This window comes from Hoplias malabaricus, chromosome 4, assembly GCF_029633855.1.
Source record: "Hoplias malabaricus isolate fHopMal1 chromosome 4, fHopMal1.hap1, whole genome shotgun sequence".
In the NCBI taxonomy this organism is placed as follows: domain Eukaryota; kingdom Metazoa; phylum Chordata; class Actinopteri; order Characiformes; family Erythrinidae; genus Hoplias; species Hoplias malabaricus.
Window position 1 is genome coordinate 43555777 of NC_089803.1, and position 21208 is coordinate 43576984.

The window sequence follows — 21208 nt, forward strand, 5'->3', positions numbered from 1 at the left end:
TCTTATTTTTGTGTCTCTCTGTCTTTGTCTTAGCTAGTATTCCTCACCACATTAAGGTTTAGTGCCAACCAGCTGGCCTCAGCATTCACAGAGATTTTCAATCAATTCCTGGCTCTGTGCTTTCAGCCTGGCTGCTTCAAATCCTGTATCCCACTTCCAAAAAAAGGATGAAATCAACTCTGCAGAGACCTGTCCCTCTCACATTGCTGTTAATGAAGACTTTCCAAAGCCTAATCCTCTTCTGTCACAAGTCAGTTGTAAAGGAAGGCTTGAATGTATGCTGCTTGGAAAAAGAAAATCTTTAAACCTTCTTTAGGCAAAAGATCTTTAATATTGAACAAGGTTTTTCTCACATCTCATTTAAAATAGAAATGAGTACTAAGATAGAAATAAGTACTAAGTGGAAATAATTTTAGCACAGGCTTAGTCCCCTGCAGGCTTCTGTGGTTCCATGATTCTCAGTTGTAGATCCTGTGACTGAATTTATGTAGATTACACACCAATAATAAAATCACCATCTGATTTCAGCAGTTATGTAATTATTTAAATAATCATGTCATCACCATACTCAGATTTTGAAGATCAGCAGTAAATCTGATAAAAAATTTGAAGATTTATTTAAGGAACCAGGATTTAAGTTCAGTAATGTTTTGCAGCACATGTTTATCTGACTCTGATTGATTGTGTATTCCCACACTCACGGGTGTGCGGAAATCGACCCAAACAAAGATGAAATTACCCAGAAGACACTAAACACTCCGTGCTTACTGCAGTGATACCGCCATGAAATGCTGACGAATGAACCCATTTTGGGTTGGCTCAGTGGCGCAACATGTAGCGTTCCTGTCACACTGCTCCAGAGTCATGGGGTTGTGGTTTCGAGCTCTGCCTCAGGTCACTGTGAGGAGTTTGGTGTGAACTCTCTGTGTCTGGATGGGTTCCCACTGCTCAGAAACAAACAATAGTAGGTTGACTGGCCATGCAAAATTGTCCATAGGTGTCTGTATGTGTAAGAAAATGTGTGAGTGTGTTGTGAGTTGTGATGGACTGGCACCCCATCCAGTGTGTTTTCCTGCTTTGACCCACCGTGACCCTGAACTGGATACGCATTTACAGACAATGAATGGATGATAGTTAAATAATGTCCTATCTAAATATCCAGTAATAAATGTACTATTTGTGTTACATTGTGTTCTGCATAACCTCTGGCTGCTGGTATTGTACTACAGGAGAATCAAGAGTCATATTCATATATGAACTAGAGAATCAGGTCTGGACATGTTCTGGAATTGCCTTTTAACACATGTAGAGTAATATTCATACATTCATTCATTATCTGTAACCGCTTATTCAGGGTCACGGTGGGTCCAGAGCCTACCTGGAATCATTGGGCGCAAGGCGGGAATACATCCTGGAGGGGGCGCCAGTCCTTCACAGGGCAACACACACACTCACACATTCACTCACACACTCACACCTATGGACACTTTTGAGTCGCCAATCCACCTACCAACGTGTGTTTCTGGACCATGGGAGGAAACCGGAGCACCCAGAGGAAACCCACGCAGACACGGGGAGAACACACCAAACTCCTCACAGACAGTCACCTGGAGCGGGAATTGAACCCACAACCTCCAAGTCCCTGGAGCTGTGTGACTGTGACACTACCGGCTTTACAGAAAGTGCTTTACAGAGATTCTAAAAATGTATGAAATAAGAAAGAGTAAACAGTGTAACAATCAAAATAGTGCAATAAAGGTAATTGTTAATTATTAAATGAAATTATGAATTGCTAATGATTAAACATGATTCAAAGTTATTATAAAACAAACAAAAATATTTTTTAAAGATTTAAAGAAGTTTTATAAAGTTAAAAAAAAGAAAGCATAAAGTTACAACAATAGAAATTTCCTTAATGCTGATTTAAACAAAAAATATTTGAAGGCATTTTTTGAAGGTGTTAACAGATGAAAGGCTCTGAGATCCTCAGAAAGAAAGTTTCAGAGCTTTGGGCCATAGTGGCTGAAGCCAGTCTCCCCAATGTTTAACTTAGTTTTGGGAATTACCAGCAGATTACTGTGGACAGACCTAAGAGCTCTCGCTGTACCATATCTAAAATAATTTCCCTAAAGTAAAGAGGAGCAAGACCATGAATACATTTCAGAGCCATTACTAGAACCTTTAAATCTATTCTAAAACTAACAGGTAACCAGTGTGGTGATTGGAGTGCAGGTGTCATATGATCCTTCTTTCTCTGGCTAGTCAGAACACTCGCAGCAGCACTCTGGACTCTCGTTCATCCGGAAGGTAAAACAGAGTATGCTGCTCCACCTGTGTAGCACCTGTAGGAGGCACGACGTGAATTCACTTCAGAAAATGGCCTCTATTCACAAATGGGCTAGCTTTCACACCACCCAGACATTGTACTAGAGGCCTGGCAGAAAAAATCCAGGTAATGTCTGTCACAAATTATTTGAATTTTTACATTCACACAGCTCCTCTGCATAATGTCTATAAAAGTGCTGGGTTACGGTGCATGTCTGAAAGGGGCTATTTGACAGAGGAAATACACCTCACATAACTGCCTCTTTAACTTCACCATTACTTGCTCCAAGCCAAACCATAGCATGTTCGCTAAGAAAGCCATCACCTGAAATGTCACGGTCAAATCCAGGCTAAAGAAGGTTATTGACAAGATTGCTGTTAACCAGAAGCACATTAGCTGCTTCACCAAGTCCATTAGCTGCTCCACATGCTTCAATATAGAAAATGTCCATCAAAACCTAAGCCAGCAGGAGCTTGAAGAACTTCTTTCCAAGTGCTATATAGCCCATAAACCATTAATACAGAAAAAAGCCTCTCTTCCCATTCGCATTTAGGGGACACTGTATATATAGAAACCCCATATAACAAGGGAATTTAGCTACTTTAATTTGCACCTTTGTGCTCACAGATATTGACATATGTTTGATATATGTATAATATCCGTAGACAAGCATCGGACTGTGGAACAGCTGAACAATCGAATTTTTAGGTTGAGTTCAATCAAATCCTCACAGAATTGTTATTCTTCTTATTTTTCCTTCCTAGAAAAATAGAAGATGTTACTGCAGTAAGGGGTCACAAGCTACCTATTAATATCTTTAATTTCTAAAGGTATCTTGGATGTGCATGTGTCCAAAACATATGATAAAAACATGTATATGTACAGTATGTATTAAATATTATGTATCGCATACATGATTCCTTAAGGTATTACGTTAAACTCAAAGTCGAAGGTTCTCCAACATTAGCTTGTTGCTAACATAACCATTGCAAACCCCATAAGGAATCAGCAAGTATTAAAACTTTTGGAATTTGTGTGAAATATAACTGCTAGTAAAACTTTCTACATTATACCCTATTAAATCATAAAATAAACAGCTAGTGTATGTTCATGATATAAACGTTCACAAAAAGATTGCATCCCCCTTTTTAACTTTTTTATTTTTTTTTTATTTGCCTGGCTGTTTACACAGCATTTACACAGTTGTCTGAAATTATTTTTGTGATTTTGTTTTCATTGTGCTAGATAGAAGAAAACAAAGACATGAAAAGACACATGAGCATTCCAGAAGTTAAATGAAACTACTTTGCTATTGTATGAAGCACCATAGTAAATGTTGAAAAAATGTAATAGCTTGCAGCGTTACATTAAAAATTGCACTGTGTTTTGTTTTAATACGATATTGAAGTGTGAGATAAAAAAATGATATGATAAAAGGCTAGTTATGACATAAGTTATTATTGGGTATGTTGTGTCATAAAGTTTTTACATGAACATGTGTTTGTGTTTGATAAGGAAAATGTCTGAAAAAAGGATTGCGGTTCTAGTTGTGATTGTAATCTCTCTCTCTCTCTCTCTCTCTCTCTCTCTCTCTCTCTCTCTCTCTCTCTCTCTCTCTCTCTCTCTCTGTATGTATGTGTGTGTGTGTGTGTATTACCAGGGATGTTGTGCTGAAGCTGTTGCAGTGTGAAGCGTCCACTAATATGGCTGACAGTAAAGGATGTTTCCCTTTACACCTGGCCGCCTGGAGGGGAGACGTTGACATTGTCCGAATTCTCATCCACCACGGGCCCTCCCACTGCAGGGTCAATGAACAGGTACACACACACACACACACACACACACACACAGCAATGTGGGCCATAATCCTATCAAAATAATTGGATCTTTGTCTAATTTTCTGTACACATTTTTTATTTATAGAGTGTTTGTGTTGGCTATCCAACTTCAGCCAGATATGACCAGCATCTTATTAGGGTATAGCCAGGTATATCAGGTACATCGGGATTGAATTGGATTTAAGTTTGTTTACTGAAGAGATTTTATTTGTAGGTAGGGCTACTGTTGTTATGCTTGTTCCAGGTGTGTTATGCATTTCTACAGTAGCGTCAGTAGCCAGAGGAACTTTACTACACTGGAAGAGGCTGAATGTTCCTCTCTGCCACTTGCAATCAACAGTTCCAAAAAAAAAAAAACATACCAATAAACACTGTTTACAGTGTATTAGAGATATGTCAAGCTCAGTGAATGTGAGTGGGTTCAGGTCAGGCCTTTCTGGGTTGTTTCTCAACATTGCGGATAGGGATCAGGTTCGGGCTTCTGTTTCTTGCCAGTGCAGATCTCAAGTGAGTGGGCATGTGTGCGAGTGTGTGTGTGTGTGAGAGAGAGAGAGAGAGAGAAAGAGAGAGAAAGAGAAAGAGAAGCTGGAGTGATCAGTCTTTCTGTCTGTGAGGTGTTTATGATGATTCAGGCCATATAGACTATCCCTGAGTGACCGAGAGACGGCAGCCTGTAACTCATACTCTCTTTGTGTATGTGGGTGTGTGTGTAATATATCATGTTGTACTCAGCTTGTTTTATCTCCTCTGTATAAATTACAATCCATGGTTGGGGAAGCTCTTTGGGTAAGATAATAGAAAAATACATTTTTGTACACACACCCACATACGCACGTGTACACATGCATACACAGGCTCAGTGATCTTTATACAGCAGAGAGGTGTGTACTGATGCGTAACTTGTATTGAAATTTGTTGCTCATGTTATGTACTGCTGTTGCCTCTAAATCAGAGCTGCTGTTCTGCTCTTTTATAGGATCATCATTTAAAACTAACTGTTGTATAGGTATTGTCCCAAGACATATGCAGTAAGACACATACACACACACACACACACACACACACACATATACACACAAGCATCAGTAGAAAAGGGTGCACAGGGTGGATTAAGTTTGTGAACTCAATTAGCTGAATGGCTCAGAGGTATTAGTGCATGATAAATAATGTACAAATGCACGCAAAGTGTGTGTGTGTGTGTCTGTGTATGTGAGTGTGTGTGTATGTCATGATGAGATGGTGTTTACATTTGCATATTTGTGCACTTGTGTCTAAGTAATCCACAGTGTGTGTTTGTGTGTGAGTGTATGTGTATGTGCATGTCATGAGGAGATGGTGTTTACATTTGCATATTTGTGCATGTGTGTCTAAGTAATAAACATTTTGTGTGTGTGTGTGTGTGTGTGTGTGTGTGTGTGTCAGATACGCTATGAATTACTGCTTTAGAGACAGAAAATCAATCCACTCTCTCAATTCATCTCAAGTGCAGAGAGCCACACGTCTGAATATTGAAATAGAAAGCTCTCTCCCACCAGAATTACTGATTATTCTTTTCTCCGTTCCCTGGAGCAAAGAAAGAGAGGGATTAGGACAGACCGTACACTTCCTGTACAAATGTACTATACACATTTACTATTGCTTACATTTTTAAATATTCTATTAGGGTTCCTAAAGGTACAAACTGTGTAAATGTATTTTTAAAGCTACAACAGTGTTATTAAAGTCTAGTTTTGTTCCTAAAAGTACATACAGATTTGGAAGAAGAATTGAATATTTGTAAGATTGTAATTTTTGTAACACAAGCCCTGGAGATGAAATTGGACATATGAAATCAACACAACTTTAAAATATACAATTAAGATATGATACAGTTAAGAATACATATAAGAATATGATATAGATATGTTCCCAGGTACTCTATATGTAACATTGAGGGCACCACCAAAGTGACAGTTTTTCTAACAATGTACATATGAAATTTTCATGGCCCATTTTAGTTACATAATCATTTTGAAGCCTTCCTTAAGTCAATTTTTTAATTAGTAATGTATATAGAAATAGACACAGAACAATGTGATAATTTCTGTACATGAATATATAAATGGCATCTTATGTATTCAGAAAATTCTGCCTTCAGCACTCCAGCAGCAGTGCTGTGTCTGATCCACTCGTATCAGTGTCACACACAAACACGCAACCACCACATCAGTGTCTCTGAGAAGATTCCACCCCCAAATCATTCCTGCTCTGTGGTGGCCCTCTGGGGGTCCTGACCATTAAAGAACAGGGTGAAATGGGGATAAGAAAGTATGCAGAGCAACACATGGACTTCAGTCTGTAGTTATAGAAATACAAAGTGCTCCTGTATGGTCAGGGGAGCTGTGAGAATGGACAGTGAGTGTCCATTGTAAGAGTGAAACAAGGAGTTGGTCATAATGTTACAGTAGACTGGTTTTAGTGTTAGACAGTGTTAGACGCTCACAGGCTGTTTATTCCCAGAGTAGATTTTAATGCATTCATATACAGATTGTGAAATATGCATTAAACACCATTGACTATGTTTCCCCCTATAACATTATGTGCTCATTACTTATGAATTAGTGTATTTAATGAATGTTTCAAAGTGATTATGTAATTGTAGTGCAGTATTACCACACTGTTTATAAATATGACATGAATTTTTCATGTAATCAGTCCCTGTAAAGCTTTACTGAAAGTTGTATGCAGAAGTATGATCAGATGACATGTTTTCCTGGTTTTCTAAATGAAAATAAATTAACACATCCTCCACAGAGAGCATATTCCTACTGCATATTTTATATTTTAATTGACTATTACTGTTTATATTTAGTATTTCATCTTTTGGTGGCAAAACCCTAATAGGTGGCCGATGTTAAAGTTTTGTAAGTTATTCGTTAAAGTCAGCTTGCTGTGGGCTGTGAAACTATGGACCTATGTTCTCTAGAGTGCTGAAGATCCAGCCAATGCCTCTGGGATGAGTTCTAGTGGCATTTGTAATCTAGAACTAATCATCCAATAACAACTACAAATGTTCTTGTGGCTAAATGCAGTCTAATACCTGGACTTTGGAATGAGCAGCTGTCCAAAAACCTTTACCATGTAGTGTACATATGTGTGTATACATAGCATTTTGTGTAATTGATGGATTAGTTAGCCGACAGGGAGAATGACACATGCAGTTTTTTTTCTAGGAGCGGCCTCAAGATCTAGACAGTAGTTGTTGGTGTGCTGTTTTCTAAATGAAAGGAAAATCAGAGGCAATAATTCAGGCACAGCTGCTAATTATGTAGAATGGAGTAAGCAAAGGCGTATCATTTTTCTGTTGTTAAGATGTTTTTCATGATTCAAAACACTGACCTCTGCCTGCAGTTTAAATTAAGAGCTGCATCTGTCTTGCTGCTGTGTGATGTTGCTTGTACTACATGCTCAGACTTGCTCTAAAGCTCTGGCTGTGGTTTATGGAGAATATAGAAAAGATCTCTTCTTGGAGAAATGTCTGAACTGTTTTTAAATATTGTAGGTCTCTTTTTTCATATACACTCAGCATCACAAATATAGTTGCACGCTGAAAAAAGTGTCAGATAGCAATGATGTTTGGAAGGAAGATAAAGGTTTTAAGGAACTGTGAATGATGAAAAAAGGAAAACTATCATCTATATTTATTGAGCTACACATATAAAGGTTGTGTCTCCCAGTGTGGTGTCAGTGTGTGCTAAGGCAACATGCCAGACACCTCAGCATGGAGTTGCTGTGACAATACACCCCATGTTTCCCATGCTTCCTATGCATCCCAGCTTGAATATACACACACGGTGTATGTAGATTTTATAGTATTTATAGCACATGTGATAATGGGAAATATTCCTGAGTTTCTCCTACACAATCCTGCATGATTTTACCCAACAGTTACATATCTCCTGTGCCCCACCCCGTTAGTTGTTAGCCGAACTCCTACTATCAGACACGATGCCACTAACAGTGGGAAGTTGAGTACAAGTATGTGTTACACAATGTCCACCACATTCTTTTCACACAGCCTCTAAAACAACATCTCTAGACATGTCAGTGTGCAGAAGGAGAAGCGTCAACTGCTGAGGTCTGTCACATTAGCTAACAGACACCAGTGCTGGCTGGCACCTTGCTGTATTATGATGGAAGGGAGGGGGCCAACCAGCCCACCCAGAGAGTGAAGCCAATCTCTTAGGACTTCCTGCATCAGATGTCTGAGATGCCTCATCACATGAGATGCCTCATGCCTCGTCTCCACTGGTATAAAACTGATAATAGGTCCAACACTTAGAACCCTGTGCACCCAGGAGCACAGAACATACAAAAAATGACCTGCAATGGCTGGTGCCCATCAGTTGGTGCAAATCAGTTATTTTTTTTAATTGATGAAAAGTGAAAATCATTGTTTTGTTGTGAAAAATATGTTGTCAGCGAATATTTTTTTCATTGTTTTCATTAACAAAATTTACACTGGTACACAGTGATTCTAAGTAGATGCTAGTCTTACTACCACCCTGATCAGGATCATGCAGTTACAGATGATGAACGAATGACCGAACGAAGTAGTGAATCTCACTTTCAGGCTTTAGACATAGATGGAAAATCATGAGTGTTGCAGAAGTGTGTGTATGGAAAATCATGAGTGTTGCAGAAGTGTGTGTCTGTAAATTATATTAGTCTGTGGCTACATAGTGGTGAACTATATTTAAAAAATATAAATGTTTCTTAAGCATGCAGAAGTGGACAAAATAATTTGGGCATCCTTCCTAACTATCAGGTTCAGTTTTTTCACACTTCAAAAGCACATAGTCATGTAATCTCCATAGACATGCTCCATAATGTCCATGGTGTGGAATTAGATGTCTAAGAAACTATCATAATATGTGGATAAGTATCAGGTGTCCATATACATTTGGTCATATCATGCTATACTCACACACAGACAAAAGGCAACCATAGTGCCACATTTAAAAACTGCCACATAGGGCTGTGCCATAATGATGTCATAATTTTTAAAACGGTATAAAAAAATCAATATCATGATATTAGTGATATTCAGACTTGTTTACGTAATGACATCATGCAGTTACCCATAATATCGCATACGTTCTTTACATGAGTCATTTATTCATTCATTCATTCATTCATTCATTGTCTGTTACCACTTATCCTGTTCATGGTCGCAGTGGGTCCGGAGCCTACCCGGAATCACTGGGTGCAAAACAGAAACACACCATGGACAGGGCGACACACACGCACACCTTTGAGTCGCCAATACACCTTCCACCCTGTGTTTTTGGATTGTGGGAGGAAACCGGAGCACCCGGAGGAAACCCATGCAGACACAGGGAGAACACAGCAAACTCCTCACAGACAGTCACCCGGAGCGCAACTCAAAACCCCAACCTCCAGGTCCCTGGATCTGTGTGAATGCGACACCACCTGCTGCACCACCGTGCCGCCCATGAGTCATTTAGTCACAGTGAAGTACAGTGGAAAGTGTCTCTGAAGTGGAGGAATTTGCTCCAAAAAAGTGGAGTGGCCTGTGGAGATGGTTTGGTTATAAAATATCAGACATACAATAAACCATGGAATTATGTTAGAAATGAAAGAAGCCTTTAATAATATTAATATATATTAAATAAATTATAAATATATAAAATATAATTTTATTTATTATCATTCATACTAATATAATATTGATTTTGTTGCAATAGTCAGTTTTTGAAATGTATACATGTATTTTTCAGTGTGTTGTCATCAAGGACATCATTATTGCCAAAATACCCTGAACTATTGTAATATTATTTTAGGGCCAAATCGCCACCCCTACTGCCACAGCAATACTAAAATATCAGAAAACACCTGATATTTATTAAAAGATTCACCTACTGTGCTGCACAAAAATGCCTAGTCACGATGTCGTCTTAGTGTATCACACTGTTCCTAAAGTACCCACTACGTCTATGATGTTCTCAGAAAAAAACATTCTCAATTGCAAAAATGATCATTTATAAACATATTGCCCACCTCTAATGCTGCAATTATTTTCATTTGTCATGAACTACACACATATATGCGCACACACAATCTCATAAAACTGAGCAGGATTTTAGATTGAGGCTCCACATTAGGCACCAAATAAGGCAAGTGAAAGTTACAGCCAGAAACCTCACACTTGAGCTGTGCTGCGTTTTATTATTCTCCTGGTGGGACTGTCATTCAGATCATTTGAGACCAGATTGCTTTTGCGTGCTCAAGCTTGTTCAGAAACTGGAGCACACAGCGTCCAGCAGCACTAGCCATACAATGCAGCAGCGTATTCTCTTGCTTCTCAATATCGCTGGACTTTCTGGGACTCTGAAGCCTCTTATTTCACCTGCAGATAAACAATATGTTGAAAGGTTTATAGACACTTCTTACAATTACTGAATTCGGCTGCTTTAATGAGAACATTGTACATTATCAGCTTGTACATTCTCCATAGAAGAATGCAATGCCATGCGTGGGTAATATGTCTCCTAGTGTATGGCCTAGTATGGCCAAGTATAAGCATGATTTTATTCATTTTGATTTCACCTGGAATCACTGGGCAAAAGGCAGGAACACGCCCTGGAGGGGGTGCCAGTCCTTCACAGGGTGACACACACTTCCACATTCACTCACACCTATGGACACTTTTGAGTCACCCATCCACCTACCAACGTGTTTTTGCACCATATGAGCATATATACCTGGAGGAAACCCACACAGACACAGGGAGAACACACCAAACTACTCGAACCCTCAACCCCAGGACCCTGGAGCTGTGTAACAGTGTAATTGTAATATAGGCCTAATGCTGTAGAGCCTGTGTTCGCCAGGAACAACTCTACAAGTCCGTGCTTAAAACCTAAAATGAATTTTCATACGTTTGACAGACCTTGTCTGACCATTACATTTTGAAGTCAGTTCATTTTTTAAATATTGTATTATATCTGAGTTTTATACTGTAATAAAAATAAATACACCAATTGCAGATATTTCAGTCGTTATGCCAGTCAATAAATGCATTCTTTCAGGTATTTTGTACTGGACATTACTATATAATTAGATGTTTTCGGAGTAAGTAAACATACATTCACATAATAGGAATCTGGCATTTCAATGACTTTTTAATCAAAATGCTTGTTTCTTTGTGAAGAAACACTGTCACGGATCACGGGGCGGACTGACAGAAGCGGACGCACTTGCTAAAGCACAGATAAAGTTTAATTATAACAAAAGATATAACAAAACAACGACAGGCAACAGTAGAAACAACACAACACGAAATTAAGCTAAACTAACACATAGACAGACTAGACTGGGGAGCGCTACGGTGAAAGGAAACAAAACAACTAGATTTGAAACAACTAAAGTCAAACTGCAGAGGCAGACACTAAATAACACGACTGATATGACAACGGACAAAGGAGAAATGTACGACAAACAGGACGTGAAACAAGAGGGCTTAAATACTGACACAAACGAGACACACCTGGACAGATAACGAGGAGGACAGGTTAACACATGACACGGACGAGGAGGCGGAACAAAGGCGGGACAAGGGCAGAGACAAGGACATAAACAAAACATAGCCATGTGCTAAAAGGAGCACATGACCGGGGACAACAGACTTGACAGGACGAAGGCGTGACAGATGCCCCCCCCATGAATGCGCAACTCCCGGGGCGCGTACTCCTAAACCTCCCAGGAGTTGGCACAGGAGAGGGCACGGAAAACAAGACTCAAGACTAGACAGGAACAGACAGGAACTGGGGACACGACAGGACCGGATAAATGAGATGGGACATGACAGGAGACTGACAAAGGGGGGCAACAAGAGACTGATAGAGACGAGAACGGACAGGGGACTGGACAGGACGGGAGTGGACACATGAAACTTGACGGGAGACTGGGGTTGCACATTAGACAGGAACTGTGACAAGACAGGGGACTGAACAGGTTTGGGGACAGAAGACTGGACATGGACAGGTGACAGGACATGGGACTGGAGTGGGGACAAGACATGTGACTGAACATTGGACTGATACGGGGACTGGACAGATGACAGGACTGGGTGCTGGAAATGGACGGGAGCATAGACTGGTGACAAGACACTGGACCTGACAAACATTAAACTGGAAAGGGGTCTGTGACTGGACAGGAGACAGGACAGGTGACATGACACTAGACTGCAACGGGGACTGGACTGGAGACGGGACAGAGGGTTGAAACAGGGACAAGACAGGTGATTGAACATTGGACGGATACGGGGACTGGACAGGATTAACAGGGGACTGGATTGGACTTGGTAGGGGAACAGGGACCAAGACATTCAGGGGGACAGACACGAATACAGTGACAGGGACTGGGACAGAGACAAAGGCAGACAAGGGCACGGGGACAAGGACAGAGACAGGAACCAGGACAGGGACAGACAAGGGAACCAATATAACTTGGGGGTGCCCAGGGCTGGCTAATGTATGTGGAAATGTCTGAGGAACCAGCCTGGGCACAGTTCTGGGGATCGACCCCGAGGTCCTTGGAGCCGTCTCACGGACACGACCAAGAGCGGCCGTAGCCACAGTCACGGGGGCAGGAGCGGCCGTAGCCACAGTCACGGGGGCAGGAGCGGCCGAGGGAGCCGCGCTCACGGGGACAGGAGCGGCCGAGGGAGCCGCGCTCACGGGGACAGGAGCGGCCAAGGGAGCCGCGCTCACGGGGACAGGAGCGGCCAAGGGAGCCGCGCTCACGGGGACAGGAGCGGCCGAGGGAGCCACGCTCACGGGGACAGGAGCGGCCGAGGGAGCCGCGCTCACGGAGACAGGAGCGGCCGAGGGAGCCGCGCTCACGGGGACAGGAGCGGCCAAGGGAGCCGCGCTCACGGGGACAGGAGCGGCCGAGGGAGCCACGCTCACGGGGACAGGAGCGGCCGAGGGAGCCGCGCTCACGGGGACAGGAGCGGCCGAGGGAGCCGCGCTCACGGGGACAGGAGCGGCCGAGGGAGCCGCGCTCACGGGGACAGGAGCGGCCGAGGGAGCCGCGCTCACGGGGACAGGAGCGGCCGAGGGAGCCGCGCTCACGGGGACAGGAGCGGCCGAGGGAGCCGCGCTCACGGGGACAGGAGCGGCCGAGGGAGCCGCGCTCACGGGGACAGGAGCGGCCGAGGGAGCCGCGCTCACGGGGACAGGAGCGGCCGAGGGAGCCGCGCTCACGGGGACAGGAGCGGCCGAGGGAGCCGCGCTCACGGGGACAGGAGCGGCCGAGGGAGCCGCGCTCACGGGGACAGAAGCGGCCGAGGGAGCCGCGCTCACGGGGACAGAAGCGGCCGAGGGAGCCGCGCTCACGGGGACAGGAGCGGCCGAGGGAGCCGCGCTCACGGAGACAGGAGCGGCCGAGGGAGCCGCGCTCTCGGAGACAGGAGCGGCCGTTGGCGCCGCACTCTCGGAGACAGGAGCGGACGTTGGCGCCGCGCTCTCGGAGACAGGAGCGGCCGTTGGCGCCGCGCTCTCGGAGACAGGAGCAGCAGGAGGCGCCGCGTTCACGAAGACAGGCGCGGCAGGAGGCGCCGCGCTCACGAGGACAGGGGTTTGTGCTGCTCGCCGGGCTCGCGCTGGAGCTGTAGAGGGTTTAGGGGGTTTCACAGGCGCACCCATTAGATCCCTCAGAGGTGCGCCCCTGTTAGCCCCACCTCCGTAGTCCTGAGGTTGGAGGCTAACAGCCCCTACTCTTAACCCCCCCCCCCAAAAAATTTCCCCGGACCTGAGGGGGTAATCGACCATCGAGGGGGTGACTCCAGCACGTTTCTTTCGGCGATTCCTTCGACTCGCACTGGCGCAATCACTCGATTCACGAGCTGCCTCTTCTTGTAGGCGCTGAGTGACACTGGCGTGTATCTGCCTGAGCCGGCTACTCCATATCACAGCCCTGTCAAACATATTTTCTGTGCTAGCTGCGTCCAGACATGGGTCGTACATTCTGTCACGGATCACGGGGCGGACTGACAGAAGCGGACGCACTTGCTAAAGCACAGATAAAGTTTAATTATAACAAAAGATATAACAAAACAACGACAGGCAACAGTAGAAACAACACAACACGAAATTAAGCTAAACTAACACATAGACAGACTAGACTGGGGAGCGCTACGGTGAAAGGAAACAAAACAACTAGATTTGAAACAACTAAAGTCAAACTGCAGAGACAGACACTAAATAACACGACTGATATGACGACGGATAAAGGAGAAATGTACGACAAACAGGACGTGAAACAAGAGGGCTACTGACACAAACGAGACACACCTGGACAGATAACGAGGAGGACGGGTTAACACATGACACGGACGAGGAGGCGGAACAAAGGCGGGACAAGGGCAGAGACAAGGACATAAAAAAAAACATAGCCATGTGCTAAAAGGAGCACATGACCGGGGACAACAGACTTGACAGGACGAAGGCGTGACAAACACTATAGAGAAAGGTTTAGAAGACTGTGCCCTTTTTAATTAATTGTTTTTCAGGTCTTTTAGTACAAAACCAATAATAAATCTAGAATATATATTCTAGATTTTATTGTAGATAATAATTATTATAGGTAATATTTTAGGATCTAAGATTTCTCTCAGTCTAGAAAAAATCTAACTCTTTTTTGCAGTTTTTCAGAATTTGATTTATATTAGATTAACCATTCAGAGCTCAGAACACAGGCATTATTTGTTAAGGGAAATTATGGTAAATTGCTAGATTTGGATAGTCATTTTAGATTCTACAGATAGCGGGCTTTTCAGTGATACATGACATAGATGTGGTGAGTGCGGTGGAGCTAAGCCTTAATTACATACAGTTAAATACAGCAAATACGGTTAGATGTGAGTGGTTGGAATCTGACAAAACAGACTGAAATAAACATATTTTTATGATAACAGTTGAAGCAATGACATGTTACAGATGTAGTTTGTTAAAAAAAAAGGTCTGCCTGCAGTATCTTGACTTAACAGCAAGCACAGTATTTTACATATAACACTGGGAATATAGTTTATTAAACAGTGCTTAAAACAGGCAAGGTCACTGATTAAAATATACAGTGGTAAAAATGTACAAACCCCAATAGACTTCAGGGCTGGAAATTTTTGGAACCATGCTCACCCAACATTCCTCCTGAAGTTAAGGCAATAGGTAATTTGTCATCCCTTTGCTGCAGTGCCCTGTACACAGCTGAGAAGGTTTTCATCTCAAATTAACTACTAGATGTTGGAACATTGCTGTGAGGATTTGATGGTGTTAACGCTCATGAACCTTAGTGAGATCATATACTGTTCTTCACTGTCCAAAATAAAACATGTAGCTCCATTTTTTTGTCATTTCATATTGTGTGGAAATTTCATGATGAATGGACCAATAGGGGTGGTGTAGCAGGTAGTGTCGCAGTCACACAGCTCCAACGTCCTGGAGGTTGTGAGTTCGAGGCCTGCTCCAGGAGACTGTCTGTGAGGAGTTTGGTGTGTTCTCCCTGTGTCTGCATGGGTTTCCTCCAGTTGCTCCGGTTTCCTCCCATGGACCAAAAAATGCAGATCAATGCTGGGGATATTATACCCTGTGAGCTGATGTATGGCATTGCACATAAAAACCTGTGCAGCTGCTCCACCACATCCCATTTACTTCATGCTGTTCTATGGAGATAGAATGTCTCTGTCCAAAATAGGTGCAGGTTAAATTTGTTAACTATAATGAGGGTCTAAAAATGATTGAACATGTAATTCGACTAATTATTGGAGACTTCTTATTGACAGCTACCTGAAAGAACGTGCAGCTGCCCCAAGTGTTTAAAGTTCATGTCTGTTTGAAGGAAAGACTTGTTTCAACTCACACTATGGCATTTCAGTGGGATTGGAATAAATATATCAGTTGGAGTAAATCTGTCCTCTGGTCCCTGAGTGCTGAAATGGTTTCTTTACCCTTGGACATTACTGTTGCTGCCTGCTGAGAGGTCACATGTAGTGAGGCGTTAAACACAGCTCATTCTTTACTAGATATAAAGAAGGTCAGGTTTCCTGCCAATCAGAGAGACTGAATGGAATTGCAGGAGTTATCTGTGCTCTTATCTATGCAGCAGTAATTCAGATATTGATATTCCTCCAAGCACCCTTCCTTTGCTACATTTGCTCCTCCATCGGATTCATTTTAAGTGCTTTGTTTAAGAATTGGATAACGTTTGTCTGCTGCTGTCCTTCTCCCTGTATTTTAAAGGGCCACACAGTCACATGGCTCTGCAGTTAGAGAGTAATGTCTAAAAGACTGTGTGGAAAAAAGATTGTTAAACCGACGCATCTTCTTTCTGTTAAATAAATCTAAAAAAATATTTTACTAGATTTTATATCTCTGGGAAAGTACTTCTCTGGGAAATGTCTTACAACACCATCCTCCAAAGAATTTTTTTAATTTTACCATCTATGCATAAAAAACAGGGAAAAATACATGATTATATCACAGGGTTTGAGTGTGTGCTATTTCAAATTTTTTACATATTTTTTTTCTGCTCATATCACATCCAGTACTTTTTGCTGGCATCTCACAAATATGAGATTTTCATGGCTCTGATTTGTGTCGTGCCAAAGCCAACCTTCCCCATGATAAAATTGCAGTAATGTATGGTCTTGAGTGGTCAACATAAAATAAAACAAAATACACAAATTTTAAATTCATAAATGTATTTATTCATAAACAAACACTCAAAATAAAGTATTCTTCTGCCACACAGTGTAGTCCGTTAACAGATTTACATTATTTACATTTTTATTTAAATATCATGTATTTTACAACAACTTCGAATTCAGCTCAACAAATCAGATTTTAGGACCGGTGTTACACCGAATTCTGTGACTGTCAAGTTTGTGACACTAGAGGGCGCTGCCTTATGTCCAGCATAGGGGTGGACCACCACTGAATGTCCATATAAACTTTATAAACATTTGTGTTTAAGTTCATTTATGTAATTAATATTCAGTCGGGTCACAAATTCTGATGGCAGCTGTTAGAAATTGTGACCTCCTATTCCAAGGCAATGAAGTAGCGCTACCCTCACAGAATTCGGTGTAACACCTGAACTATCCGTTTTATAATAGCATATGATCTAAAAATTTATTTCATATCTCTTTTGCACTAATGTATTTCAAAACATGATAAACGTCTTGATTTGAAGAAATATTTCTGAACAACACTTCTCATAAAGCTTATATTGGGGCCTCACTTGACCCGATTTACTGGACCAATTTACAGCAAAATGTTTCTGTGCCCCACTAAAATCACCATAACGCCCCATTAATTTACCATAATGCCCCAGCGCCTTTTCAAACACTTGAGCCGTTAATGCTTTCACTCAGAGCCTGTTATTTCGTTTTTTTCCTTTTTTTTTTTTGCATGGAGTAATAGATTTGTAAATATTTAAATGAAAGTTAGCCACACAACAGACAAGGTAATTATTGCTTCTAGCAATAGTTTTGGTTTTAGCCACATATAACCATATAATCTACCAAAAACACATATTAAACAACTAAAACAAGCAGTCTGACATTCCCTGTCCTCAGTAATTTTACCAAGTCAGTAAATGTGTAGTAAAATGACAGTAACTCTTCTAATTGTAAGTGTTAAAAAGCTTTTGCAAGAGAGAAGCTGTGGTGGAGGGACAGATTGTGTGTGTACGTGTGTGAGAGAGATGGAGGGAGAGAGAGAGAGAGAGAGAGAGAGAGAGAGAGAGAGAGAGAGAGAGAGAGAGAGAGAGAGGGAGAGAGAGAGAGAGAGAGGGAGAGAGAGAGAGAGAGAGAGAGAGAGAGAGAGGGAGAGAGAGAAAGAGACTAAGCGGGAGTGAGAAGGAGAAAGAGTGTTGCATGTGCCAAAGTCATGTATGTGTGATGACACTGTTCAAGATATGTGTGTGCAATGTGTGACTGTGTGTGTGTGTGTGTGTGTTGTACTCTTCTCCCTATGGGTTGGACACACAGCTCAGGAATGTTTTGTTTTCTGGCTGAGAGAGAAGGAAAGGTTATGCCATTCCCTCTGCTTCCAGACCAGCATAGCCCTCCAGAGAATGCACTTACAACTCTACCATCTCTCTGCAGCCCCCCCCCCCCCCCCCCATACTAACACGTACTCTTTCTCACTGATTCATACGCACATATAAACTCAGAGTAATGTTTAAAGCGAATGAACTAGATTCAGTCCTGTCCCTGAAATACAATAAAATCAGCCATTTATCAGCCATTTGTGGCAAAAGCATATGTAGTATATGTATCATTAGCACACGGTTCCTGTCTGTGATGGGAATTGAACCCTTGTTACACACTACACTATATTTAACCTGTATTTACACTATATGTATATATGCTCATGGGTAATCCTCTTTCAGCAAACACCTAAGATCATTAAGAGACCAGATGGTGGAATATATGCCTTATATTGCATTTCAGAGATCATTTGGAATGCCAGCTTATTTTTTTTTTCCAATGATCATTTTAAATGATTATTGTAGCTATTACTTGTACCTAGCACCATTGCACATTTACATTAGTTTCAAAATATCTGCTATCTTTGATTTAGACAGTAGAATATTTAGATATATAGATAATATTTATTCCTTATATTCCAGTGTAAAACTCTTTAAAAATGTGTAACTAAAATGAAAGGTGGTATATAAATAAAGTTATTGTTGTAAGATGTGGTAATATGAGCACATTCATTCACATTCTCACCCTCTGTGGGGCCCCAGGTCAGCAATGTGAGGTCACTTCCTGTGTGTGTGTGTAACTAAAAGCATGTGTTTCTGCGTGTGACCGCTGCAGTATCTGGCTCTGTGGGTAAAACATTCCTTGTTTGGGCAAGTCACTGTACCCTAATCCTCTGTCAGAGCCACTAGGAGACTTAACAGTGTCAGCTGTGTGAGAGGTTTATAGCAGTGCAGAGTGTGTGTGTGTGGGGGGGGGGATGACCTCCACAGGCCTGGCTAATACGATATACTTCACTACATACTTATTCTCTTGTTCATGACAGGATTTTATTCACAATAGTAGTGTAATAATTCATCAAATTAAGCATCAGTCTGAAGGACAGCTTTGACTTTGAAAAGAATCAGTATGGCAGTGGTCTTAAGGGCCCCCCCCCAAAAGGTCTACTTTTATGCTCTACCCCGTGTTGTGAGTAGGTCGGAGCAACGTGCATATTGAATAAAGAATAGAGCAAGCAGGGTGTATGTGTAATTTATCATTGATCTTGAAGAATAACACCAATCTTGATTTTAAGTGTAATTATTAGCCTGCCATGGCACTTTTAAAGAAACAGCTCACTGTACTCAAGGTTAGTGTTGTGCATGTGAAGATATGTTGTATATGCTGTAGGGTGTCACATAATCTTCTCTAATTTAACCATAAACATTTTGGGTAAAACATCCCTTATTTGGCCAAGTCCAACCTACAGTTTGGAAGCCATTAGTTCCGAAAGCATTTATCTTGGTCTCATCACTTCAGAGTGCCAGTAGTCTGTCTTTTTCAGAATGGGACCAGGCAAATTTTAGGCAGGCTTTTTTGTGCATGGGCTTCAGGAAAGGCTTCCTTTGTGGACGACACCCAAGCATGCTAATCCTGTGCAGTGTACGACGTATTGTGTCACAAGAAACAGTCACCCCAGATTGGCGTTCTATTTCTTTAGTTAACTGCAATGAACTTCTCATCAGAAGATGCTCCTGTTTAGGTGTTAGCTTCCGTGGATGGCCTGGACATTCTGATATACTTGTAGCCTTCAACTTTCTTGTGTAAAGAAATTATTTTCTTTCTCAGGTCTTGTGATATTTCTCTTCCATGTGGTGCCATTGCTGATAGCATGAAATGGGAAGGGGATTTCTTTGTATTAGTAAAGCCCTTTTATAGACAGCCGTCTGCTGGAGACCTGTTTACTGAATATTTAGACTCACCTGTGGTTGAATTCTTGTTAATTAGAATTTTGTAGTCTAACATTTAGCTTTGCTCCTAAGACTTTCTTTGGGGTGTACTCATTTTTACAACATGGTCTTCAAGGAATTTGTTAGGAAAATAACTTTTATGTGTGTGGCAATGAACACATCTTGTTTGCAGTCAATGCAACATTTTTCTGACAAATGTGTTGGGGTGTACTCATTTATGCTGAGCACTGTGTGTGTGTCTATATATATATATATATATATATATATATATATATATATATATATATATAGTTGGAGTGATGGATTGATGGATTGATGTTTGTGATTCAGAACCAATCATTCAACATCAGCAACTGACCTCAGTAAGTTTCAACCTGTACCATGTTTATAAAGTTCTGTCCTTGATGATTCAGCTTTTAGTTTGTCCACGTCTGCCTGCTCTGGGTTTTGACTGAGTGCCTGTTTTGTGTCTGACAGAGGTGTATTTTTTTTTTTTTTTTTTTTTTTTACTGGGGTGCGATGCATGATGTAGGCTGTAGGTTTGTGTGTATTGTTGCAATTTTCCTCTGCTGCAGTCCCTTTGACATTAATCATGTGAAGGCTTGGAAATAAGAGTTTTCTTTCTTCTTTTTCTGGCCCTAACATTGCCATTACTGCCTCACACACACACACACATTCAGGAGTCCAATCTCATAGCATCAGTGTTGGAGGAAATTGGCACCGCTGTGCTCTTATATAGAGGTGAGCGGGAGCTCAATTGTAACTGGGTTTAGATGTGTTTTTTGGAAGGTGTGGGTTAGTTTAAATACTTATAGTATATGTGTAGGGGTGTTTTAGATACCATTTCCATTATGGAGTGAGAAGATTGAGCTCTCTGCCCAGTTTAAATGAGTTGGTCCTGGTTGCTGGTGTGATTCATGCATGCACTGTGTGGCCAAACGTTTGTAGACACTTGCTCTTCCAGCATTTTCTCTTCTATCCGGGGTATTGCAAGAGAGTTTGTTGCTACTTTGCTGCACTAAAGACCTCTACTCTGAGGGAG

General features: G+C 41.8%; 1 protein-coding gene across 2 annotated transcripts in view; it reads left to right on the forward strand.

Annotated features, from left to right (window-relative positions):
* anks1b (ankyrin repeat and sterile alpha motif domain containing 1B) overlaps nt 1-21208 on the forward strand; it is a 276601-nt gene that overhangs the window by 68880 nt on the left and 186513 nt on the right. For both annotated transcript variants that reach the window (XM_066667270.1, XM_066667271.1), the window contains exon 3: nt 3987-4143. In XM_066667270.1, the coding sequence (XP_066523367.1) occupies nt 3987-4143 (157 nt within the window). The remainder of the gene's footprint in view (nt 1-3986; nt 4144-21208) is intronic.